The sequence below is a fragment of the Prosopis cineraria genome, unplaced genomic scaffold, assembly GCF_029017545.1.
Source record: "Prosopis cineraria cultivar Desert tree isolate PC_DT_omini unplaced genomic scaffold, ASM2901754v1 PC2, whole genome shotgun sequence".
Lineage (NCBI taxonomy): Eukaryota > Viridiplantae > Streptophyta > Magnoliopsida > Fabales > Fabaceae > Prosopis > Prosopis cineraria.
The window spans coordinates 11,131,506-11,152,775 of NW_026555333.1; the positions used below are offsets into that span (position 1 = coordinate 11,131,506).

General features: G+C 36.3%; 2 protein-coding genes across 4 annotated transcripts; both read right to left on the reverse strand.

Moving 5' to 3' along the window:
- Positions 1–550: 550 nt before the first annotated feature.
- On the reverse strand, positions 551–11,276 carry LOC129302474 (histone-lysine N-methyltransferase ATX5). Its single transcript, XM_054941396.1, has 23 exons — positions 9,493–11,276; positions 9,340–9,395; positions 9,032–9,245; positions 8,621–8,749; positions 8,438–8,506; positions 8,278–8,346; positions 8,086–8,177; positions 7,785–7,877; positions 7,220–7,355; positions 6,674–6,776; positions 6,450–6,549; positions 5,858–5,982; positions 5,459–5,604; positions 4,944–5,048; positions 4,021–4,085; positions 3,629–3,839; positions 3,136–3,222; positions 2,908–2,964; positions 2,736–2,825; positions 1,689–1,775; positions 1,263–1,337; positions 1,069–1,169; positions 551–972 (listed from the first exon to the last, which is right to left on the reverse strand). Exons 1-23 carry the CDS (start codon positions 10,447–10,449, stop codon positions 882–884), a joined length of 3,258 nt encoding a protein of 1,085 aa, XP_054797371.1. The 5' UTR covers positions 10,450–11,276; the 3' UTR covers positions 551–881.
- Positions 11,277–14,979: 3,703 nt separating this feature from the next.
- LOC129303853 (uncharacterized) lies at positions 14,980–20,316 on the reverse strand. 3 transcript variants are annotated; one of them, XM_054943396.1, is made up of 6 exons: positions 19,989–20,316; positions 17,337–17,840; positions 16,032–16,184; positions 15,698–15,798; positions 15,540–15,612; positions 14,980–15,442 (listed from the first exon to the last, which is right to left on the reverse strand). In XM_054943396.1, exons 1-5 carry the CDS (start codon positions 20,091–20,093, stop codon positions 15,567–15,569), a joined length of 909 nt encoding a protein of 302 aa, XP_054799371.1. In that variant the 5' UTR covers positions 20,094–20,316; the 3' UTR covers positions 14,980–15,442; positions 15,540–15,566. The 3 variants fall into 3 exon arrangements, with proteins under 3 accessions (XP_054799371.1, XP_054799370.1, XP_054799372.1); XM_054943395.1 differs by having other exon boundaries at positions 15,555–15,612; positions 19,989–20,241; XM_054943397.1 differs by lacking the exons at positions 15,540–15,612; positions 15,698–15,798 and having other exon boundaries at positions 19,989–20,305.
- Positions 20,317–21,270: the final 954 nt, after the last annotated feature.

Consider the following 21,270-nt stretch of genomic DNA (forward strand, 5'->3'; position numbering starts at 1 on the left):
TCTTTTCTTTAACAAGGAAATTAAAAACAGAAAAAGGGCCAAAAACTTCTGCCACATACGTATACATGTAGAGAGAGGGGGCGAAAGAGATGTCAAACTAATATTTTCCCTTGAGAGAACGCAATACCCTATAACTGGATAACAGTCTCTTTTTGTTTTCTTTTTCTTTGTTGCAGGACGAACCTCTCTTGAATTTTATTTGATAAATAAGCTAACTGGTCCCTCTTGAATAATATATCAAAAGGCCATCATCACCAAATTCCAATATCATCAGAGAGGGGGGTTGAGTGAAAAATTAAAGCCGTGCCTCGTTTGGTACGAACAAATGAATTAGATTCTCATTTCCTCATATCATACATTTATAATAATTATTCAACATATTTTATCCTTTCTATTTTTTTAATGACGATTCCGTCATTTATTGACATCTTTTTGGGTCTTGTGAACAATATTATCCATACAACTGGAAGATCCTGGGAAAAATACGTCAAAACTTGCAGAAGCAGCAAGATAGGGGGGGGGGGGTGGGTTAGCAATTAGCATTATATAGTGTGAGAATAAGGTAATCATTTCTAAGACATTTACAGAGACACCAGGAGCCAAAAGCTGCTAAATCTATAGCTTTTATTAGGCTTCAATGAATGTCTAAGGGGAAAAAGAGAGAGAGAGAAGATAAACACACATTTTTCTAATTTTTTGCTTTTAGACTTGATCAGAATTACAAATTGCGTATAAACTGTAAAAGACCCGCCGAAGAGGGATGGAAGGGTTAGTGATCCTTGCGGAGAAACAATAGGAGTGTAATATGAACTAACCTCATAAGCTAACTTTTGGAAAGTGACCCAGCAAATGTTCTATCAAGGTATCATCATCTATATTTACTAGTTCATGAATTTCCGGCAATTTGGAGCTTTACACAAACATGGCACTTTGTTTTCATCTGGCTCATCGGGATCAAACAAGTAGTCATACCTGCCATATGCAACCAACGCAACAAATTAAAGAATTGAATGAAAATACACAGGGTGACAACACAAGTGGAACGTGCATGTAGGGAGAGAGATATACGTTAGTTCATCACCAGCGAGAACATTGGTCTTCGCGATGAGTACAATACGGCTCTCATCATCACCCACACTCATAATTCTTGCATAGCAATTCGGCATACACTACAAGAATCAGGCAGCGGTAAGAAATGAGACAACCATGAATGATGTGCACACAATATTGCCAATATTGCACTTCAAGTTAGATCGACTTACCGAATGGTTGATAAGCCGGGCAATATTTCCTTTGTCAGTGGCATCTACCACCACTTCTTCACTTATTTTAAAAAGCTACGAAAACAAGAAACCATGACAGTTTATAGCTGTTAATTCCAGATGGTCAAGCTGACCTGAAAATTCTCACTAGCAACAGGGAACATTATTTCAAAGAATTTCAAGCACCCCAAACTCCCAAACTTACACACACACACACACACACAAATAAATAAGGGAAGCTCTTCCGTGCAAAAGCAAAAAGCAAAGGGGCGTGTGGCTATTGACTAACATGCATAAAACAAGACAATATTCAGCATCAAATCCAAACATGGAGTCCGAGTCACCGTCAAGAAACTAAGGCAATTGTGGACATTACAAAAGTCATATTAATGTAGGGGTTGGGTTGATGAATCGAATTCAACTCACATAGCAATCTTTGCCTTCTATCTTATAATGCGCCTCCCTCAGATCAGCAATGCTGCGTCTCACTTGTTCACCGCGATATTCAAGAACCTGTTCAGCATTATGTCATGCTCACTATTATTGGTGCAATAAATGCTCTAATATGATAAGATTAAGAAAATAATATTATAAAGCTGCCATTATTAAGATCACATTTCGAGTAATATGTTTTGCAAAACACTTGAACCAAAAACCATTCCAGAAGAATTCATAAGACCAAAGTTACCGAAGAAGTGTTAAAACACGCAGGATATAGAAACTGCCTTGCCAGCATCCATGCTAAACCATGTCTTCAAACACTACATTATTTGTCGTCAGTGTGCCAAATGACTTTGATGACCAAGGGTTGCTAAGATATTCTATTGGGCCAAATAACTAACTTTGAATCTCATCACAACATTAAGTTGATGACCAGCATTAACACAATGTTTGAATGGTTCTCACAAATGAGCAGGATAATAATAACTAAGTTTGGATTATAAAAAAAATGTCCTGAAGACGTAACTGCTGAGGAGTGTGTTTTTTTTTTTTTTTTCACGTGCCACTCTATTTACAGAATATAATTGAATATTTCATTTCTGCTAGGCTTTCAAATGCGCCTACAGAGTAATACCCCAGGGCCTTCCCAGTATCAATTAAGAGAATTCATCAGCAACAAGTGATCGACAGACATGATAAGGAATTGATGGACCCAACACCAAAATGCTAACTGTATGCGAGAATGGGGATGGATATAGCCAAGGGCCCTTAGTGCAGGATAGCGTGAACGGACAGAATAGAAACAAGCAGTACCCGACCTCTCAAAAGTCAGGCTGGAAATTCTGTTTTCTCTTCTTTCTGATTTTTGTTTATCAGCTGTTATAGGGAGGATTGGCAGTATATTCTGGTTTTTCCTCTTCCTACTTCATGGAGAAGAGGTGTAATTTTCCCTAAATTCATTAATATTAATCAAGTAAAATCAGAAGTAAAGGATCTTCGTAAAATACCAATGTATAAGCATAATGTTCATACCATTTCTCCTTCTTGTATATTTCTACGTGCAAAGAGGCCCCATCCATGTATCCCCGATCTACCAAAGCAAACGCGTTCATTTTCGGTTCTCTGGATAGAAGTATATGCACCCACTTTGCAGTCAGGGAATTTATCGCCAAAACATAATGTCGCTGAAAAAGAGAAGGCTTACCTGTAAGTAGTCCAAACGTTCTCTAAAAGAAGAAAATGTTGGAGGCTCCTCCATTATCTGTAAGGGAAAAACACAAGAAAAGAAAAGAAAAGGGAATGGAGAAGGGGGAATCATACATCAGTTTTTTTTTGGCCAAATCATGCATCAGTTTCAGTCTAGAATTCAAGCTTTAAAACAAATGGAAAATGCAATCTAATTTGAAAAGGGGAAAAAATGAAACACTTTTACCCTGTATGCATTTAATCTCTGTATAGTGTCTAAAGGATGATGGCAGTGACCTTTAACTTGATGAGAAATGGCTTCATCCGCTGCTCTCTGACAAGTAGAAATGTATATATTATAAATGTTAGCTGTCTAGCAAGTACCTCATCAAGCTACAAAAAGAGCATCATTACACAGAAGAGGAAACACAAGGGCTAGATAAAGAAGACAGATGCAAAGGAAGACACAGAGAATTAGACATGGTATTTCATCAATACACCTAATGATAAGTTACACTCATGCAAATGCAAGCAGGACCATTTACTAAAGCATCCTTGATTGCTTGTCAGTTGTAGCATTAATCATTTATTAGCAACAGATTAATATATTTTCATATTTAAGCACAAGAGAACCTTAACCAGAAATATAAATAAGACAACAAACAAAAGGTAAATAACATTGTTATGTCATGTATTATCTTTTAAGCATCATCGCTGTGGACAAAAATTCTCCAAGTTACCTTTTTGCCGAGATTTGTTCTTTGAAAGACACGGCACCTTGCGGCAGAAAATGGTTCATCCTCATTGTTCTCTACAGGAGTGTCTTCTAGCTTTATTCTATTAGATGAAATTAACCTTGACCCAGATTTTTTCTTATTTTGGAGAAGGCTTCTGGTAGAAATAACTCCAAGAGGGGTTTGCATAATCAAAACAGTGTCTGGATTTGGAGCCCTGAAAAGAGTTAAACACGATAAACACTAAAGGACAAAATTAAAACCCACCGTAACTAAGATGTACAGTTTTGAACAGTCTAGACTACAACTGTGGGCAGTAGCAAACCCTGTAGAAACTCCAGAAAGCAACAAAAGAAAAATAGTAATAGCCTTCTTTTTTCCAAGTGAGGATCCCATACCTGTGATATGCACAATAAGAAACCATTTTTGTTGTCTGCCTACCATTTTTCTCCGAACAATGCAACTACATTCGAAGGAGAGAAAATTCAATTAATTACCGTCACATAGAATAAATGCAACTTATCAACTTAAAGAAGGCAAGAATGAGAAATACTAGATCAAGATTGCATAGGGGGCTCATAGAAGTGCTAAGTGTATCACTGTCATTATTATTATGTTTAAGACTTTTATCATGCCAACAATATGTTTTGTTTTGAATTGGCATTGGAGTTCACATTTATCCAGCAGTTCTGAAAAGATCATTGTGCTTTACTGCTTTATTTGTAACAGGCTGCCTCTACGAATTCTTGACATGTCAATATTAACACAAACAGTTAGTTAGATTTTCATATAATTATTCAAACACACACACACACAAGTTTGTAATAGCACCATAGGCATCCTCTTCATTATCAGCCAAATTATAAGAATAAGATAAGATAACCAGTTCTTGACATGTTCAAAAATATTTTACTATCAAAACCTGTAGCTACTAGGATTTATGTTTTACTATAAAGGAACGTTGGTATTATGGGATAGCGGCCTTACAAATATCTTAAATTACATTAACACAAACAGATTGATGATGTCATATAGGCAAAATAAATGTTAGACAAAACGTGGAATACATTAAAATAAGATCTAATGCATAAAAGCATTTTTTCAGGCAGAACTTTCAACCATATAAACTCTAGTACATGTTATTATAACCCTTCTGAGTCTTACGACATAAGGACCAGCGATTTTATCCTGTTAAAGTCCATATAGTTCAACTAGGGGAATAAAATGTGAATGACATGGAACCTGTTTTTGGGACCAAAAAAAAAAATATATATATATATATATGCCAATACAAGTTAGGTCAATCTTGATGAATACTCACCTCCATGCGATATCCAGCCCTCGACGCACACATGGCGTGAAAATAAGTGGAACACTTGCAACATTGTGTACATGAACCATGAATTTGCTTACATATAACACAAATCTGAAATTTAAGTAAATAAGGAAGCCTTTAGATTGACCAAGAGACTAAATGATAATCAAAGTAATAATTTTGCAATGTAGATCATTTCCTACTCCCTGAGGTTTAAAAAAAATCAGATACTCTTCAGCATTATTGTGTGGTATGGTATGCATAAACATGAAAAGCACAAAGAAAGAAGTGACTTTAAATTGTAACTAACATTGATTTGCAGGGGAAAGCTTTGTCTACCACAACATTGTATCGCACTATAACTACAGAATATGTTCATAGCCACAAAGTCTACTTATATAGACAGCTTTACTTTAATTTGATCTCAATGTTGAAATGCATCATAAATTAATAGTAATTAGTAACATCAATTCTCGGTTGAACCCCAAAACAAAAGGTACTAAACAGATTAGACACTCCACCTTCACAAAAGAATTAGACGGAATACTCAGAATTCCCAAAGCAGGCTCCATCTTTTCATCACTTGCAAAAGAGACTTCAGGTCGAAACCAAGCACAAGTGACATGAACCCATAGTGTGTCCACATCGGTTGGCTTTAGTGCACCACCTGTGGGGCAGAATATAGTAGCAAAAGATCAAATGCATAAGGAACTTTTTTCCTGGAGGAAAGCAAATTTTACCGTAGCTTTATGAAAAAAATTAAAGCATTCACAATAATAGTAAAAAAAAAAAAAAAAGCAAAATATTCTCAGCAAGGAAAATAAGACATGAATTATTTCAGAAAGAGGTGAAATATAAACATCCCTGAATTATAAAAAAGGAACAATTTTATCTCATGCATTTCAAATGTGAAGGCTTACCCTTTACAGGACAAAGACAACACTCCCGTTTCATGTCAGGTGTTTCACAAGCTTTACAAACCCACGATGTGAAGTCTCGAACATTTCTTGCTCCATAGCACTCTTGATGAACAGCTATTTGACATCTGAAAACATATATAACATATCAACATATATTCAAACTGATTGTAATGCACTCCACCAAACACAGTAAAAGAATACAGCAAGCACAAATTTCTTGATTCAGAGTCATTTTTCAAGAGGAAATAAAGGTGTCTGGCATTGTATGCGTTCATTCTCATTTGTGAAAGATATGATTGATAAATCACCATGAGAACCGTCTTAAAATGATGACGCAGAATAGCAGACTATGATGTACACATGTAATGCGACTAAAAGCATAAGATGGGGCACATATGGCCCATGTATATCATATGTTAGAATACACAAAAAATTAATTATAGTGTGCTGTTGATTATCGAAAACCTCAATATGTAAGCACATTTATAGGCTACAATCCTTAGATGAATGCAACTTGTTTTAATCCAACATCCTTGTTCCTTGAAGATACATATGTTAAGATGAATCATCAGATGATAAGTGATAATATTACCTGTTGCAAATGATAATTTTATTATAGTCCCAATCTTCAACCCATCTACACACAGCACACCGTTCTGTTGTCCACTTAGCATAAACTGGTTCATACTTCTCTGTTTAAGAAAATAATTGGCAGTACCATCATCACTCTGAGATAGATATATGTATATCTGTATATATAACTGGCCGCCCTTTTCAAATGACAAATATAAATATAAGTAAGCGGCAAAATAATACCTTGCAAAAATGCGAGCAACTTCTGCTTCCTTTCTTTTAATGAAGGCTTTTTAGGTTTGACAGAAACTTGAGCATTTGCATGAAATTCTGCCAGCTGCAACATCTGAGTAATTGAATAAATCTGCATCAGTTCAATGTACTCATATCCTAAGCCTAAACCATTTAAACCTATATGATACATATCTTCCAAAAAATGGGCAAAGACCACTACCATTATTGGTGTTTCTTAACAGGTCAGTATCATTAAGCATTTCAAGAATAGAATTCAACATAGTAGTTAAACAGTAAATATTAATATTGATTAAAAAAGGTGATAATAACAGTAAATCCCAGACCAGAAATTAGAATTTTTTTATTAAAAATACTAATTCGTATGATTTATGCATCAAATTCCAGTTATCTTAGATACAACATAGTAATGAGTCAAAGAGATAATCAGATGCTATAAAAATTATTTTATATTAGAGTAACTGATTAAGTAGTGGACTTTCAAGATTTGAAATGCAGCAGATTGTGTCAAATTAAACAATATACTCATATACAAACCCATTGTTCCAACGGGAGCATAGAGCCTTTCACCCTAACACTTGTTCTCCAATTTCTTGATTTGGAACCCGTGTGCCGTTCCCATTCACTAAGGGCTTGCTTCTCTGTCCCGCAAAAACCACACTTGCACACAACTCTGGAAAAGGAGATTATTTGAAGCCATGAAAACCAAATCTCTCTATTTTATAACCCAAAGTAAGGATTTGAAATTAGTTGATTTCCAGAATAAAAAGTAATACTAACAATCAATTAACATCAGCCAGAGATCAAAACATAAAAATGTCAGAAAAGGGCATGTGACGTTTTCCATATCCAACAGATACAAAAGATGAGCGAGCCCCTGCCATGGAAATATCCATGATTTTCTGCACCCTTTCATTTGTCAATTTTGACGATTGTGATAATGGCCCTTCATTTACGACTGACTGTTTTAATAAATAATCTAGAAAAGGAGTTAATCTATTCCAATCTGAGAGATAAACCAATTAATTTATTACATTTCAAAGCAAGAAAGACTAATGAATTAGCTACCGAACAACCAGGGACAATTTATGTAAATGCTTACAAGTGAAGGCTGGGAAAATAAATGCCTTCCACACCATTGCAGAGAACAGTAACTTTGTTTGGCAGCACTAGCTGCCCATTGTTCTTGTTCCATCTGTGAAAAAGCCTCTTTAATCATTAGAATACATATCATTAAAAAAGATCAATATTTCTAAAATAACATATAAACATGTTTGAATCAGCAGCTGAACTAAATCCTAACACCTGGCATGGTGTTCATGAAAACTTTACAAGCAATAAATAGGTTAAGATACAAAAGGGCAAGTGTGTGACGTAAAGTACAATAATTATAAAATACTCACTTGACTTTTGGCTGTGACTTTTCTGAATCGGATAACTCAAAATCAAACTTTGCTTTACACGTCGGGCAGTAATAATCAGTTCCTCCAAGATTCTTAAAAACAGAAAATATATCAGGAAAAACTGAAATGTCTCTACAAGTTTTGCATGTCAAGAAAGGAGAAAAATTCAGTTATTGAGTGTAGCGTAAAAACCTTGAAAAGGTTGCTGGAAATTTTGTCACATTCTGCATGCACCCAAACTTTACATCCATCACAGCGCACCTTCAAAGGGTTTACATTTAGTATGAAAAAGCCTTGTTTTGCAGAGGCAAAACATAAACCTTGATTACATAAGAGCATCCAATTCACTCACCCAGCTTCCACTATCTGAATGATTCCAAATTTTCTTGCATATGCCACAATAATGTTTTGATTTTGTTAACTGCCATACAAAATATAAAGATAGACACGTTACAAAACAGACAACTTCATTCATGATGCTCCAGAGCAGAACTTATATAAAAATCGTCTGCAGAAAAAGGAAAGTCAGACAAACCCTAGCGCATGTTTTACATAAAATTTGACCACCAGGGGTTGATTCCTTTGTTTTCTTTGACGTTTTGAAAGGAAGATCCAAGCCACAAGCTTCACAGGGCCGTGTCTCTTTCCTCTTATCAAAAAATTCCTGCGTAGAATTAGGAGGAGTAAATAGCTAAAGCAAGAAAGGACTTCAGTATTATCCCCACTCAAGCACTTTTGTGGGGTTTGGGAAGGAAGAATTATTATGTCAAAATATGCAATTTAGACAACGGCCTACAAATAAGAGGACCAAGTAAAATGAATGTCAACTTCCAGTTGTGAGCTAAATGCAAGTCATCAACTTCTCTTAGGTGTCCCACAGATATGATACATGATCACCACAACAGCAAATAGCTCCCCTGATGTTAAAGGGTAACTGTAAACTGACCTGGCTCAGGAAGTGATATCCTGCATACTGCTTTGCACCAGGGGCCTCTTGTATGCCTTTTGGAAAGGTTTCATCGAACCCTGTGTTGCCAGCAGCTAAATTTATATCTGCTATCAACTTCTCTGTAAATCCCCGATCTGCCAAGAATGCCTCTTCTATTGCTACTTGGAAATCAGAAGGGTTATAGTAACTCAATTCCACCTGTCCCTGAAACCTAAACATAGTGATATGTTTCCTAATAAGCATAAATCTTTTGTCAATGAAATTAAATGACAAATTTAAAGAATTTAATAGACGACCAAGAATACCTGTCTACATAATCTATAAATGGGAAAATCATCCCATACTTCACCCATGCATAGTCCTGCTCAGTATCATCATATCACACAGTAAGCGACTATTTTATCCTACAATACATATTATATAGGAAACAAGCTCTAAATTGGAAGACACTTATATACCCTTTGACTTTCATTTGCAGAGTACCCAAGAAACATCACACAAGCTGCATCAGCTATACAAGACCTCAGGACCAACTCAGGCGCCTGAGACATTGGATCGATAACAATGGCCGGCCAAAAGGGCTCCTTCTTTCCTGCTTTGGCCCACACTATATCACCAGCGTAAAAGTCTTCGGGTCCATATAATCCATCCTTTTTCTCGTCATTCTCCTTCAAAAATCTCTCGTTGCCTGCTATATCAACTTCCTCCATATACATAAATCCGCGTCTCTCATCTTCAATTAATTGCTCGCGCTTTAGGTTGAGTGCGCTAGAAGTTGAATACCTCCTCGTATCAAAATTCCTACACCTTACAGGCCCATCCTCTCTTACCTCATCCTCCTCCTCATATAATGCCGAATATTTCCGAGACTTATAGCCAATTTTATCATCGTTTCTCCCTTTTCTGGTATTCTGATTGTATGATTTCACTGTCCTAAAACTATTCTCCTTTCTACTATCAAGTTCGTCTTCAAAACTATAATCACGAGAGTTCGTCTTACTCTCTTTCCTCCAATTCTCAATAACTGAATCGTTGAAACGCGAAGGGAGTACCTGAACTCGGCCCCTTGACGTTCTGACCAGCGGCGGCCGTGGTTCCTCCGCAGGCCGATTCATCTTAGCTGTTATAGAGTTTGGGCCCTTCGACTTTGACTCCGCCTCAACAGGGGAGCACGAGACTTCCGCACACCATGATGCAGAGAAGCCCTTCTCAGAAACACCAGCGCCTAGTAAGCCATGGAAGCTAACAGGAAGTATACCGGCGGCGACATCACCGAGAAGATTCAAAGGGTAATACCCATTAGCCTTCCTCTTCTTTCGAGCCGCAGAGCAGTCATCGTCGTCCCCAGCCGAGTCACCGAGTTTGCACCGTTTCAGACTCGGCATTTGGGTTTTCAGGTTCCGCTTGATTATCATTCTCAACGGGAAATATCACAGCATTAATCAAAGTCACAACTTCGATCAGAATTCAAACAACCAGAGCCCCACAAATTTCACGTCGAAGAGCCAATTTCGAAAATATAGCCCATAAACCCTAATTTGAAATAAATTCCCAGAAACAGAGCAACAGACAAAATCCGACCCAGGAAGCAAGCAGAAATTCCGAACAGACAGATAGAGAGGCCCGACAAGGAAGTTCGAGGAAAAAGAGGAAATTGAGTAAGGGAATGTCAGGAACTTTGATCAAAAAGATCGATATAGCAGAGTCTGCAAGAAGGGGGATCTGTTTCGGCAAGCTCTCACCAACTGCCTCCGAACACACAGAAAGAGAGAGAGAAAACTTAAGGAATTCGTAAACAAAATATGCTATTTCTCGTACAAATTGAAATGTATTTATATTTTATAGAAGCCTCAAGCCAGAGAGAAATGGAAAAAATTCTCACATAGGTTAGGATATAATTTACGATTTTTTTTATAGAGAGGGAGAGAGAAGATGGTGTAAACAAGAAAAGGGTGGGGGTGACAGAGTAGGACTAAGAGAGAGAAAGAGAGAGAGAGAAGGCTCGGCGTTATCCTGAGTGTGTTGGGATGTAATGTATGTGAATGGGGCAGAGTCTAGCTTGCGCCTTACGTGTTCATAGCGCAATTTCTTCTTCCCAAGTCGCGAGCTCGGTGATGGCAATCTGGTTCAGCAACATGGGCCGGGTTTCTTCCTAGCCATCTTTCCGAGCTTTTTTAATGGGTAATGGCTTCGCCTCCATCCAAATTTTCCATCCAGAGAATCACTCACTGGCTATACAAATAACATCTAAATAATGACTAAATAAAATTTCCGCTCCCAAATTTGTTCCAAGAAAACCGGAGTCATAATGTTCACTACAACGAACATGAGATTGTTCACGATTTGGTGTGATTCTGAATTTTGTGCTTTCGAAGATGGTGTGGTACAATTGGGTTACTTTTAAAATCCGAAATTTGTATATTAATGGCAAGTTTTGTAATCTCCGGTGCGGAGGGTGCAACATTTGAGCTCCGTTGTAGTAATGGAAATATTTCTGTGGTTTTATCATCTTCTTTGAATCCTTTGTGGGCAAATACGGGAATTTCATCATTTAAGGTGGTTGTGCTTGTTCCAAACATATGGTGGCCGAACGCTACAAACTTGTTTTCGGCAAAGTCTCTCTTCTCTGGTTTCGCTTGTAAGAGGACGACGTGCTACAGTGGAACTCGAGCCCAGCTAACTCTGACACTTGTAAATTGAAGTATCAGTTTTTTTAGATTTTGAAAAAAAAAAAAAAACTTACTTTCTTTTGTAAGCTTGTAACACGATGAATGGGCTGGAAGATTCGCAATATGTGAGGATTGGAGATGGCGTTTGGTTCGGCGTTCGTTAAACATGAATATGTAAGACGAAGACATGTATAACAGGTGGGTGGTTTTTATGAGGTGGGTGGATTGGTGAATCTGAAAAACATAGTCGGGTCTGCATGACACTGTCGCTAAAAGCGGGTTTGACTTCATTTTTCTATTTATGAAAATTCTTTTTTTTTTTTTTTGGCTAATCCAGTCTCAGCTCAGGTTCTGGTGTTGCTTTTCTATGCACCATGTGACTGGAGTGATTTTCAGTCTCAGTCTGGTGTCTCAGACAGACATCAGCTCTAAAATTAAGAGAAAGCCGAAAAAACGAAAAAAAAAAACAGATTTTTCTTTTATCGGACGAGTAACGAATATAAATCCGCGTTTTGAAGCTCGTGACTTTATGGGCGTGTTATCATGTTTTATCCTTCACGGTAGCGTGAAGAAGAGTGTATGGCTTCCGAAACTTTTATGAAGAGATTCTCCAACGGGGCTGAGCTGTCAGATCTACAACGAACGTATAGATTTCATTATTTTTCTGCAGGAAGAGCAAAGAGATGACTGGTACAGAAATAGAGACGATGACTACTGTTTCAAAGATCATATCGGGAATTTTATTTCGAGCTAGCAAAATGAAACGCCGGCCACCGGTAGAGCTGTGCCGGCAGAATTTATATTAAAAAAAAAACTAAATTGTTATCCCTGTTTAAAATTTCACCACGCGATAAAGGTCAGGTTGCCTGCTTATTATATATAAATATATATATATGACGTAGCAAAATTTGGATGTCATAAGAACAAGCTAGCGAGGCATAGGTGACGCCTGGATTAGAGAAGATGCGAACCCAGAGTAAAAAGAAAGTGAAAAACGATGAGATAGGATTATATGTAGAAAGAGCGAAGGTCAACGATTTTCCTTCAGGGCTATGAAATTGTGTTGCAACGGAACGATGAAGTTTTGTTCATAGTCCATGAAATCGTAGCGTCGGAGTGAACCGCCGGTGTTTAGCTAGATTGGACCTACACTGCTGCACACGGTATCATATTTCGATCTTTTATATGACTGAAAGAGGAACATGAGAACCAAGTGGGATTTTCTTATATTTATTTTTTTATATCTCTAATCATGCCGTAGAATCATAATTATAGTTATAAATTATATAAAATTCGAATTTATTCAGTAAAATTTTGCTGACTTGATGAATAATGCAGCTAGATACTGATTCCCCTGTTTTCCAAACTTACGCTTCTCCCACTCTTTTTCTTGCCTGGATTCCAAATATTATGCGTTTCGACCTTTTACGAATGCAACAAAGTTACTCCCAGAGAATCTTTTATCTGTTCCGAAACTTCATTTCGATAGTACAATACCTTTTGGTTACGATTCACTGTCTCATTTTTGTTTCACCTGAGAAATGTAAATATTGTGCTATTTTTCTTTGACCAATTAGATTATTCCCTTCTTCGTAACAAACCCTATTATTTTCGCGTCAAACCCCGTTCGTAGGTGCTAGAGAAAGCTGCTGTCATCCAGTAACTGAGAAAGTGCACTCATAATTAATTACACGGATTAGTTTGTTATAAACATGAGCTAGACAAATTTTCAGTGTATCATGCCAATAAATGAACCTCGTTATCTGACAGTAAATAATGCAACTTTATATAGATATTGTTTGTTTTGTTTGATTTTGATGATATAGTGATGGATGGATGATTGATTCTTCGATCCTGACGTTCTGATTAGAAAGCAGCAAGCGTGAGGCTAGCATGATGAACTCTGGTCCATAGACATAGGTTGGATTCAGGGCTGTAAGTTGCACCGAATGATATTTCATATTACGAACAAGATTCTGTTTAAAAATATCTCAATAAATAAATACAAGGATCAGAGCTAAATTTAACTACAAACTCTATTAAGGATCTCAATAAGCTTAAAAGCAGGCAGATTCATAACCTGCTAAACCCACTTGATAAACCGACTTGATACTTCAAGGAATCAAGGGTGCAGAGAAATATGAAAAAGTGTAGAAGATGGAGAAATAAAAGCTGTTGAGGACTATGGTAATATTCATTTATATATTCCCTCCATTAAAAAATTGTAAAACATTTTTTAAAATATTAAATATGAAAAAATATAAGACATTTTTAATCTTTTAAAATATAATTATTGCCTTTTTTTTTTAAAAGTATCCATATTGATAATAACTTTATATTTATTATATGGTATTCAATATATGTAAATATAAAAAGATAGGATTGGTTAAAAAGTAAGTAACTACCTTATTGAAAGATAAAATTTAATTAAAAATACCTTAATTTTTTCAACGGAAGGAATACATATGATTAACTAATTATTTCATTTAATTCTCTCAAATCATCTTGACCTAGATAATTAAAAGATGAGGAAAATAACTTATTGCTAAAAGATTGTAAGTTGAGCATTTACTCAAGGGACAAGCTTATGTGATCTACTTGCTACAATACAAAAAAAAAAAATCATAAAAGGTCAACATATTCCTAACTCAATATTAATTAATGCACACCAATAAATGTTAAATTTAATAGAAGGAATTAATCTTTTATAATATAATAAATCAATATTTAAATTCCTTTTATGAGAAATACTCATATTTGGCACTTGATAGTACTTCAAATAAAATTACCTTCAATGAAAAAACATGTGGATAACAAAAAATTAATGCAAATCCACATTATATTTAAAATATTCCAACAGGCTGTCTCATTCAACATGAAGTTTCCTCCAAGAAAAGGGGAACAAAAGTTGAGTTGGAATAACAAAATTTAAAAAGCATATACACTTATACTGATATAACGCATGACATGTATGCCAATAATTTAAATTTAACATATTATGTTATGGATTAATATGAATGCTCAACACTAGCCCATAAGGTACATAATTAACGTAGATATAATTATAAAACAAGAATTAAACAATGAGTGATGATTGGGTATCAACAACGCGGGATTATACCTTTCAAAAATCAAATGCCGATATTCTCTGGGGCCTGGATTATTATTTTTTTAAATGAAATTTTACCATTCTGCATTCAATGTTAACAAGAGAAGCATCTAGTGTAGTTAGGCTCTAATAAATACGACGGTGACAGCGTTTGACTCAAATGTCCATATCAGAAAAGTACCAAGAGAATAGCATTTTATTTCGAAATAATATATATATAAACATGGTGGAACCTTTTTTCCCTTCTATTTATTTAACAAACCTATATACAAATCTAGAAGGCCGTTTCTGTCTACAAAGAAGGTGATACTGCAGCAGAGATGAACACAGGTCCACAAAGTAGATTCCACCCTCCTGATCTTCTACTCTGAGGTAGTTTAGGTTTATCTCTATTTATTTAGCAACTAGCAATACCCGCCTCAGTTTTGAAACTCCGCCATCATCTCCATGCGCACATCACTATTAAGCGCTTCCATTTTTAGCTGCATGACTTCTAGCCACTTGATTCCTGCTTAAATATTTTACTAGATCCATTCAAAATTATTGCCTCTTGATCTCAGATTCTTCAGTCTTTGCAAATCTTCCCCGGATTCGCGGTTGACTGTCTGCCAAAGCCTTCCGGCAAGCATACTGAAGGGGGAAACAAAAAAGAGGCGGTATTTCAGAATTCAGAATCTACTGATATATGCTGAAATTAGTGTAAATGAATATGAAACTAATGCATAACATTATAAGACTTGACCCATGGCGAGAATTAGGCATGATTACTGAAGCAGGTTCTGACGTCATTGATCATAAAACTACAGCATTGAAGAGTAAAACTTTCAGGAGCTTTCAACAGATGAAGTAATGATTACGCTCATGAAACAAACTACTTATCCATACTTAGAATCACAAAAGGTGTGATCAATAAGTCCAAGAAACTGATGGAAGAGAAGAGTGCTAACATGATACATCACATCAAGCAGTAGTTCTCCACCAGCAGGCTGCACAGAATGGGATTTTTTTTTTTTTTCAAAAATAGAACATGTTGATTGCCGAGTCAGAAAATGCCAAAGTGGATTTCGTCAGACGAGGATTATAAATAGAACATGTGCCATCATATGAAGAAACACAGTTACAAGGCAACGCATTCTCCGCATTATGTACATTACAATTTACAAAGCTCCTGTTCATACGAAATACCCAATTAGTTCAAACGACGGGTTTATTTTCTTACCTTGATTTTCCTGCCAAAATTTCTCTTTGTCTTTTTATTCCTGTATCTGGAGAGCTTTTCTCTGCGTTCCTCACTGGTGCAGTTGCTGATAACAAGGGGCCTCTCGAGAGGAGATTGGACGATGTTGACATTACAATTGCCATTACCAAGAGCCTGTCACCAAAAAAAAAGGGGTATCAATAATCTAGCCCCATCCTTGGAAAATGGCCACAAGTCTATGAATCTCACAACGTGAATTGGTATTCAACTTCAAGTAAATCAATAGATGTCAAACAAACTATCCATCATTAATGGAGGGACAAAATGTGGGAACATGTTAGAGTGGAGAGGCATGTTGTTTCACAAAAAGAAGTATGATTGCCTTAAGTCTACTTTTTCTGAACGGAGAGAAAAATAAGGGGAGCGAGGATTCACATAATTATTGCATATGCCTGTTAAATTGGAGCTATATTCAAAAGAATGAGTTACCGCACTAAATGCTTTAACTGTATCAGATCAAGAACATGCTCTAAACGGTTGTGTAACAGATATGCCTACTCACAAAATTGAAAGCATGCATTCTGTCTACAAATTATTAATGAGAAGTGAAAACTGAATTGAATTTAGGCTAAGTATCAGCCATTTATTCAAACCGTTAGTTCCACAAAGTGGCAACATATTCCGGTATGCCATAATATAAGAAAGTGGTCATATCATGCCAAAGACAAAAGGATTGATTCTTTCAACAGAATAGTTGTTGTACTTTAAGAGCAGCCACTGAATGCCCCTCACATAAGCATATCTCAATAAATCGGGGATGGGTATTATAAGGAAAGATTGTTGTTTGAGCAGCAAGATAACAAGCATACTTGGCATATGCCAAATTAGAGCTTAGAAGGTAGCATCAAATTCTCACCGTGTAGAGCCAATGGAAGGAGACCCTGACATAGTCTGAAGATTTTAATAGCTTCACAACATTAGCTAATTTTTTTTCACCGTACTAGCTTATATAGCTATTAATTTCGTTCCTTTAGTCTAAATATTTGGGAAAGAAATGAAATTCTGAAAATATCAAGGATCAAACTCTAGTTTATGGTTCCTGCCAAATCTGTAGTGTTTTCAGATCTCTTGCATACACCTACTAAAGTTTGCCATAGTCCCCCTCGCCAACTCTCTCCCCTGAAATTCATGGACTACTTCTAACGTCATATGAGATACTCCCTTTGCAGCTTGATGCTGCTAGATGTTTCAAGAATTTAAACCCACTGAAAAAAATGCTTCACTAGGAATGGAGCAAATATAAGTCAGTCAGGTGATAGGTCTGACCTTAATATCTCCTTCGCTAAATGCCCTCCGCATGCCATAAACCTCATTGAGATCTATTCCGGGCATTTCAAGAAAGGCAGGCTTGATTACAGCTCCTTGCATCCAGTCCATTGAGCTCAAACATTCCAAACTGACACTTTTTGGTAATAGCATGTCAGGAATTTGTTTGTTTACTTGAATTTTACTTTCATCTGTATTGAGAACAGGAACCTTGATATCCAGAATCTCAGAGAGTGGTGACTCTGTTGCAGTCTTCTCTAAAAGATCCTTCTTGCATTCATAGAATACCTCACTCAGAAGTTGCTCACTTTGAAGAGCATCGATGTCGGCGGATTTTAGTCCCTGTGATGAGACATCTTCCCCACAAGATATCATTGAGATGGCTGCGGCCACAGGATCCAGGTCCATAACTGGTTCTTCAAAAATAGGTTCAGGAGCCTTGAACAGATCCCCCTCTGCTGCCAAATCGTACTCGGATATGGCAGAAAAGCTGACAATGTCACTCTGTAATGGACACAAGGAGAATAAAATACCAAAAGTAACTAACAAGTGGGAAGGTATTAACAAGGAGTCAACTTAACCCCCATGGCATATTTAAGTACAGAACAAAGGAGAATAATAGCTTAAAACAAGAAATGAAGGATAAGATGTTCAAAAGAAATCAATTTAGCGAGCACAATATACAAGTATTGCAGCAATAACAAATTAAGAATAAAGAGATGATAACCATAATAACTACTAAACTACTAAAGCAGAAGAGAAAATTTTAGATGCAATAGTGTGGCTAACAATGATTTACATCTCTAAACCACTCTGCCACCTAAAATAAAGGACGGAGTAGAGTAAAAAGGAGTCGGTCTGAGAACATGAAAACTAATAGCTCGTTTTGCTTCTCGTAATCATCCAATTGTTTCAACTGTTAAGTTTGTGACCGTTAATTTGCTTAACGATGCCAAAAGTTTTCATGATGAAACTTGTCTAATTCTTCAAGTCAATGATTGTCCAAATTATGAACTTGTTTGAGCAGCAAGGAAGTCCAAATTGTATGTCATCATCATCCTACTTAAACAAGGCCTGCAGACAGGATCTGAGCCAGATACACATTCTCCCCGAACCTTTTCAGAAAGGGATTTTAGCAAAGCCTTAAAGAATTTGAAGTACAAACTATGAATTGCCCAAAATTCCTTGAGCATGTATCAGCTTAAATAACAAAAAATTAGAAAAAATTACAGAAATCTCTCTTGAATTATGCTGAAATTATATAGACCTTACCTAAAACAAAAGGTTTTTTTTTTTTTGAGCCAAAGGTTAGCACACACTGAAGTATGATTTTTTCAACTAAAATAACCTTCGTTGACCATAATATCTAATTTTTCAAACTAGAAATATAGATAAATGGAGGGTGCATTGGTAAAAAAAAATAAAAAATAAATTGGAATAAAGTGTGCGGTAACTTCATATTTCAAGGGAAATTTGCGCATATGAAAATCGAGGGAGATTTGCGTAATTTATTCTAAAAATTAAAGGCAATAACTTTCTAAATTTCATTACAAATCAACCACAAAATATAAGTGCCAAACACCAAATTGATAGTGCATAGCAGAAGCCTGGTGAAAAGAAAAGGCTTATATATATATACAAGTTGAATCTGGACTTAGAAGAGTCCAGGGACAGTTAACGATTGAATTTATAAAGACTTTATTTTGAGTTCGTTGAACATGGATCGAAATTTTCTTCCAGCAAACACCCAAAAGAATTAAACTTGGTAATCCCATCGACAATCCACTGAAGGAAATAAGCATATAAGTAAGGTTTTTATTAGTCTAATGCACCGACCCTAATTACAAGTGTTCCTTGCCTTAAAAAAGCAATTCGTTTTAATCACCACCACAGCAAGCCATAGCAGCAGCAGAAATAGATTCAATACAGCACAATTTGCTCCCTTGACAAACTAAATTTAGTGCCCGACAAGACCGTGAAGAAATTATTAAGTTGAGCATTGATCACCCCCTTTCCTCCAACTTCTTTTTACTATAAAGAAATAAAGAATATGAGAACTTTTTCCTCTTTAATATCCCTCAGTGCGACACAAAAAGACAAATCCCACTAAGAAGTCTCACCAGAAATGAAGCAAAAAAAAAAAAGGAAGAAAGAACACGGAACTAGCACAAGGGAAATATTTTCCACTTATACTCTGTTCTTCTTTTGTTTATATGTCCTGTCCCATAGGTTTTCTTTTCCAGATCCAGTTTATAAGGAAAACTCCAGCTTGTTCTGTTTGTGCAATGAGAAAATAGTCCAAAGTGAAGGTATAGAAAAAAGTATGAATTCCCAGGGAGAGTAGAAGCAAAAGCATTAAGAAAATATTTTGCTTCTCCTCTTTGATATCACCAATCCAGTGAGGAACCGTAACTTGCTATATAATTTACTTAACTGATACTAGAAAACAGAGTGTTACACTTAGTTTTCTTCATTTACTCCTCAGAAGAGAAGAGAGCAAAGGAAGAAAAAGGGAGTTTTCATGTTTTCCAAAAATAACAAGCAAGAAGGCACGAACCAAATGCAGATCAACGAAGCACTGATAAAGGATGAAGCTGAGAAACTCAGTGAAGAAAGATAAGATAGAGTTTGTAAAAGAGGAGTGAAGAGTACCATGGAAGCATTGAACTTGTGGGTTTTGCAGTACTCCTCAAGCTGTTGAAGTTCTTGGGAGAAATTCTGGAAATACGGGAACAGGAGGCTAGTCTCTGCATACATTTCTCCAATACAAACACACTTTAAAAAGCTAGACTCGAAGCTTGAAGAAGGAACAGAGAAATCAGTTGCCCAGAAAAGCAGAGCAGCAGCAGCAGCAGCAATAAGCAGAGGGGTAAGGAAAAAACAGAGAAGAGAAGGATGAGGGAGGAAGGAAGGAGGTGGGGAGGGAAGTGGTAATGGATGGCAAAGAGGAATGAAGATGATATTTGGGGAGAAGGAAAGGGAAGAGATATAAATATTAAAAAAATGGTAGGGAGTGAAAATAGGGGGGGAAATTAGAGGACAGAATAGGACTTAAAGGAAAGATGATGTGAGAAAGTATACATATTAAATAAAAACAAAAGTGGGAAAAGGACACCATCATTTTATAATGGCAGTGTCGCCATGTCGCTGGTAATTATATTTTAGTTATATTTTCCGAAGGAACATTAATAAAATTGAAATGAAGTGGCAGGGTAGCAGTGATATTGGATTATAGTAATTGCCAATCGCAGGGAGGATGAATTGCACCGAAGCAGAGCATAATATTAATAACAGAGCAGAACGTGTTGGTGGGCTGGACTGTGACGATCGTCAATCACTCATCACTATTCACGATGCGCAACAACACACTATAGCTGAAGTGGCCGTCTCAACTCAACTCTCAAGGTCCGTCACTGCCCCTTCACGCCCACGCGCCCCGCACGGCGCTTCCCGATCGCTTCCCGACCTTTTTCTCTTCCGCCACTTTCCAGTATTGTTTATTTTGGCTAAAGTGTAATTTTAATTCAAGGCGCATTTTAATTTTTTTTATTTTATAAAATATATTTTTAATACTTTAAATTATTTAACCAACAAAAAAATCCTTGCATAAAACTTTTAAATATTAATATGTTAAGTTTAATCTTTTTAATAACAATAATTGATAAAAAATAACTATTACTAAACTAACAACAATAAAATTGAAGGATAAAAAATACACTTTAACATGTTTTTACTCTTCTTTCCATCATTTATGAGCAAAAATTGTATTGAGTTATATAATTTTATGAAGAAAGATTGAAGAGTAAAAAAAATGTTTGGGTAAAGCAAAAGAAAAATAACTCTCTCTCTCTCTCTCTCTCTAATTCCTTCCAGCTAAGTGGGCTGGACTATTGAGGATGAAGTGACCCAGTCAAGTCGAGAGCTGCGGAACACT

Excerpts from the sequence above, each read along its gene's own strand:
- LOC129303853 (XM_054943396.1), bottom strand. The coding sequence starts at position 20,093 with ATGTATGCAGAGACTAGCCTCCTGTTCCCGTATTTCCAGAATTTCTCC. Across the intron at positions 15,799-16,031 it reads ATTTTGGCAGGAAAATCAAG|CCTGCTGGTGGAGAACTACT; the intron begins GTAAGAAAATAA and ends CATTCTGTGCAG. Across the intron at positions 15,613-15,697 it reads CACACCTTTTGTGATTCTAA|TTTTATGATCAATGACGTCA; the intron begins GTATGGATAAGT and ends TCAATGCTGTAG.
- LOC129302474 (XM_054941396.1), bottom strand. The coding sequence starts at position 10,449 with ATGATAATCAAGCGGAACCTGAAAACCCAAATGCCGAGTCTGAAACGG. Across the intron at positions 6,777-7,219 it reads TGCTCCCGTTGGAACAATGG|ATGTTGCAGCTGGCAGAATT; the intron begins GTTTGTATATGA and ends TCAATTACTCAG. Across the intron at positions 2,826-2,907 it reads AACGTTTGGACTACTTACAG|AGAACCGAAAATGAACGCGT; the intron begins GTAAGCCTTCTC and ends ACTTCTATCCAG.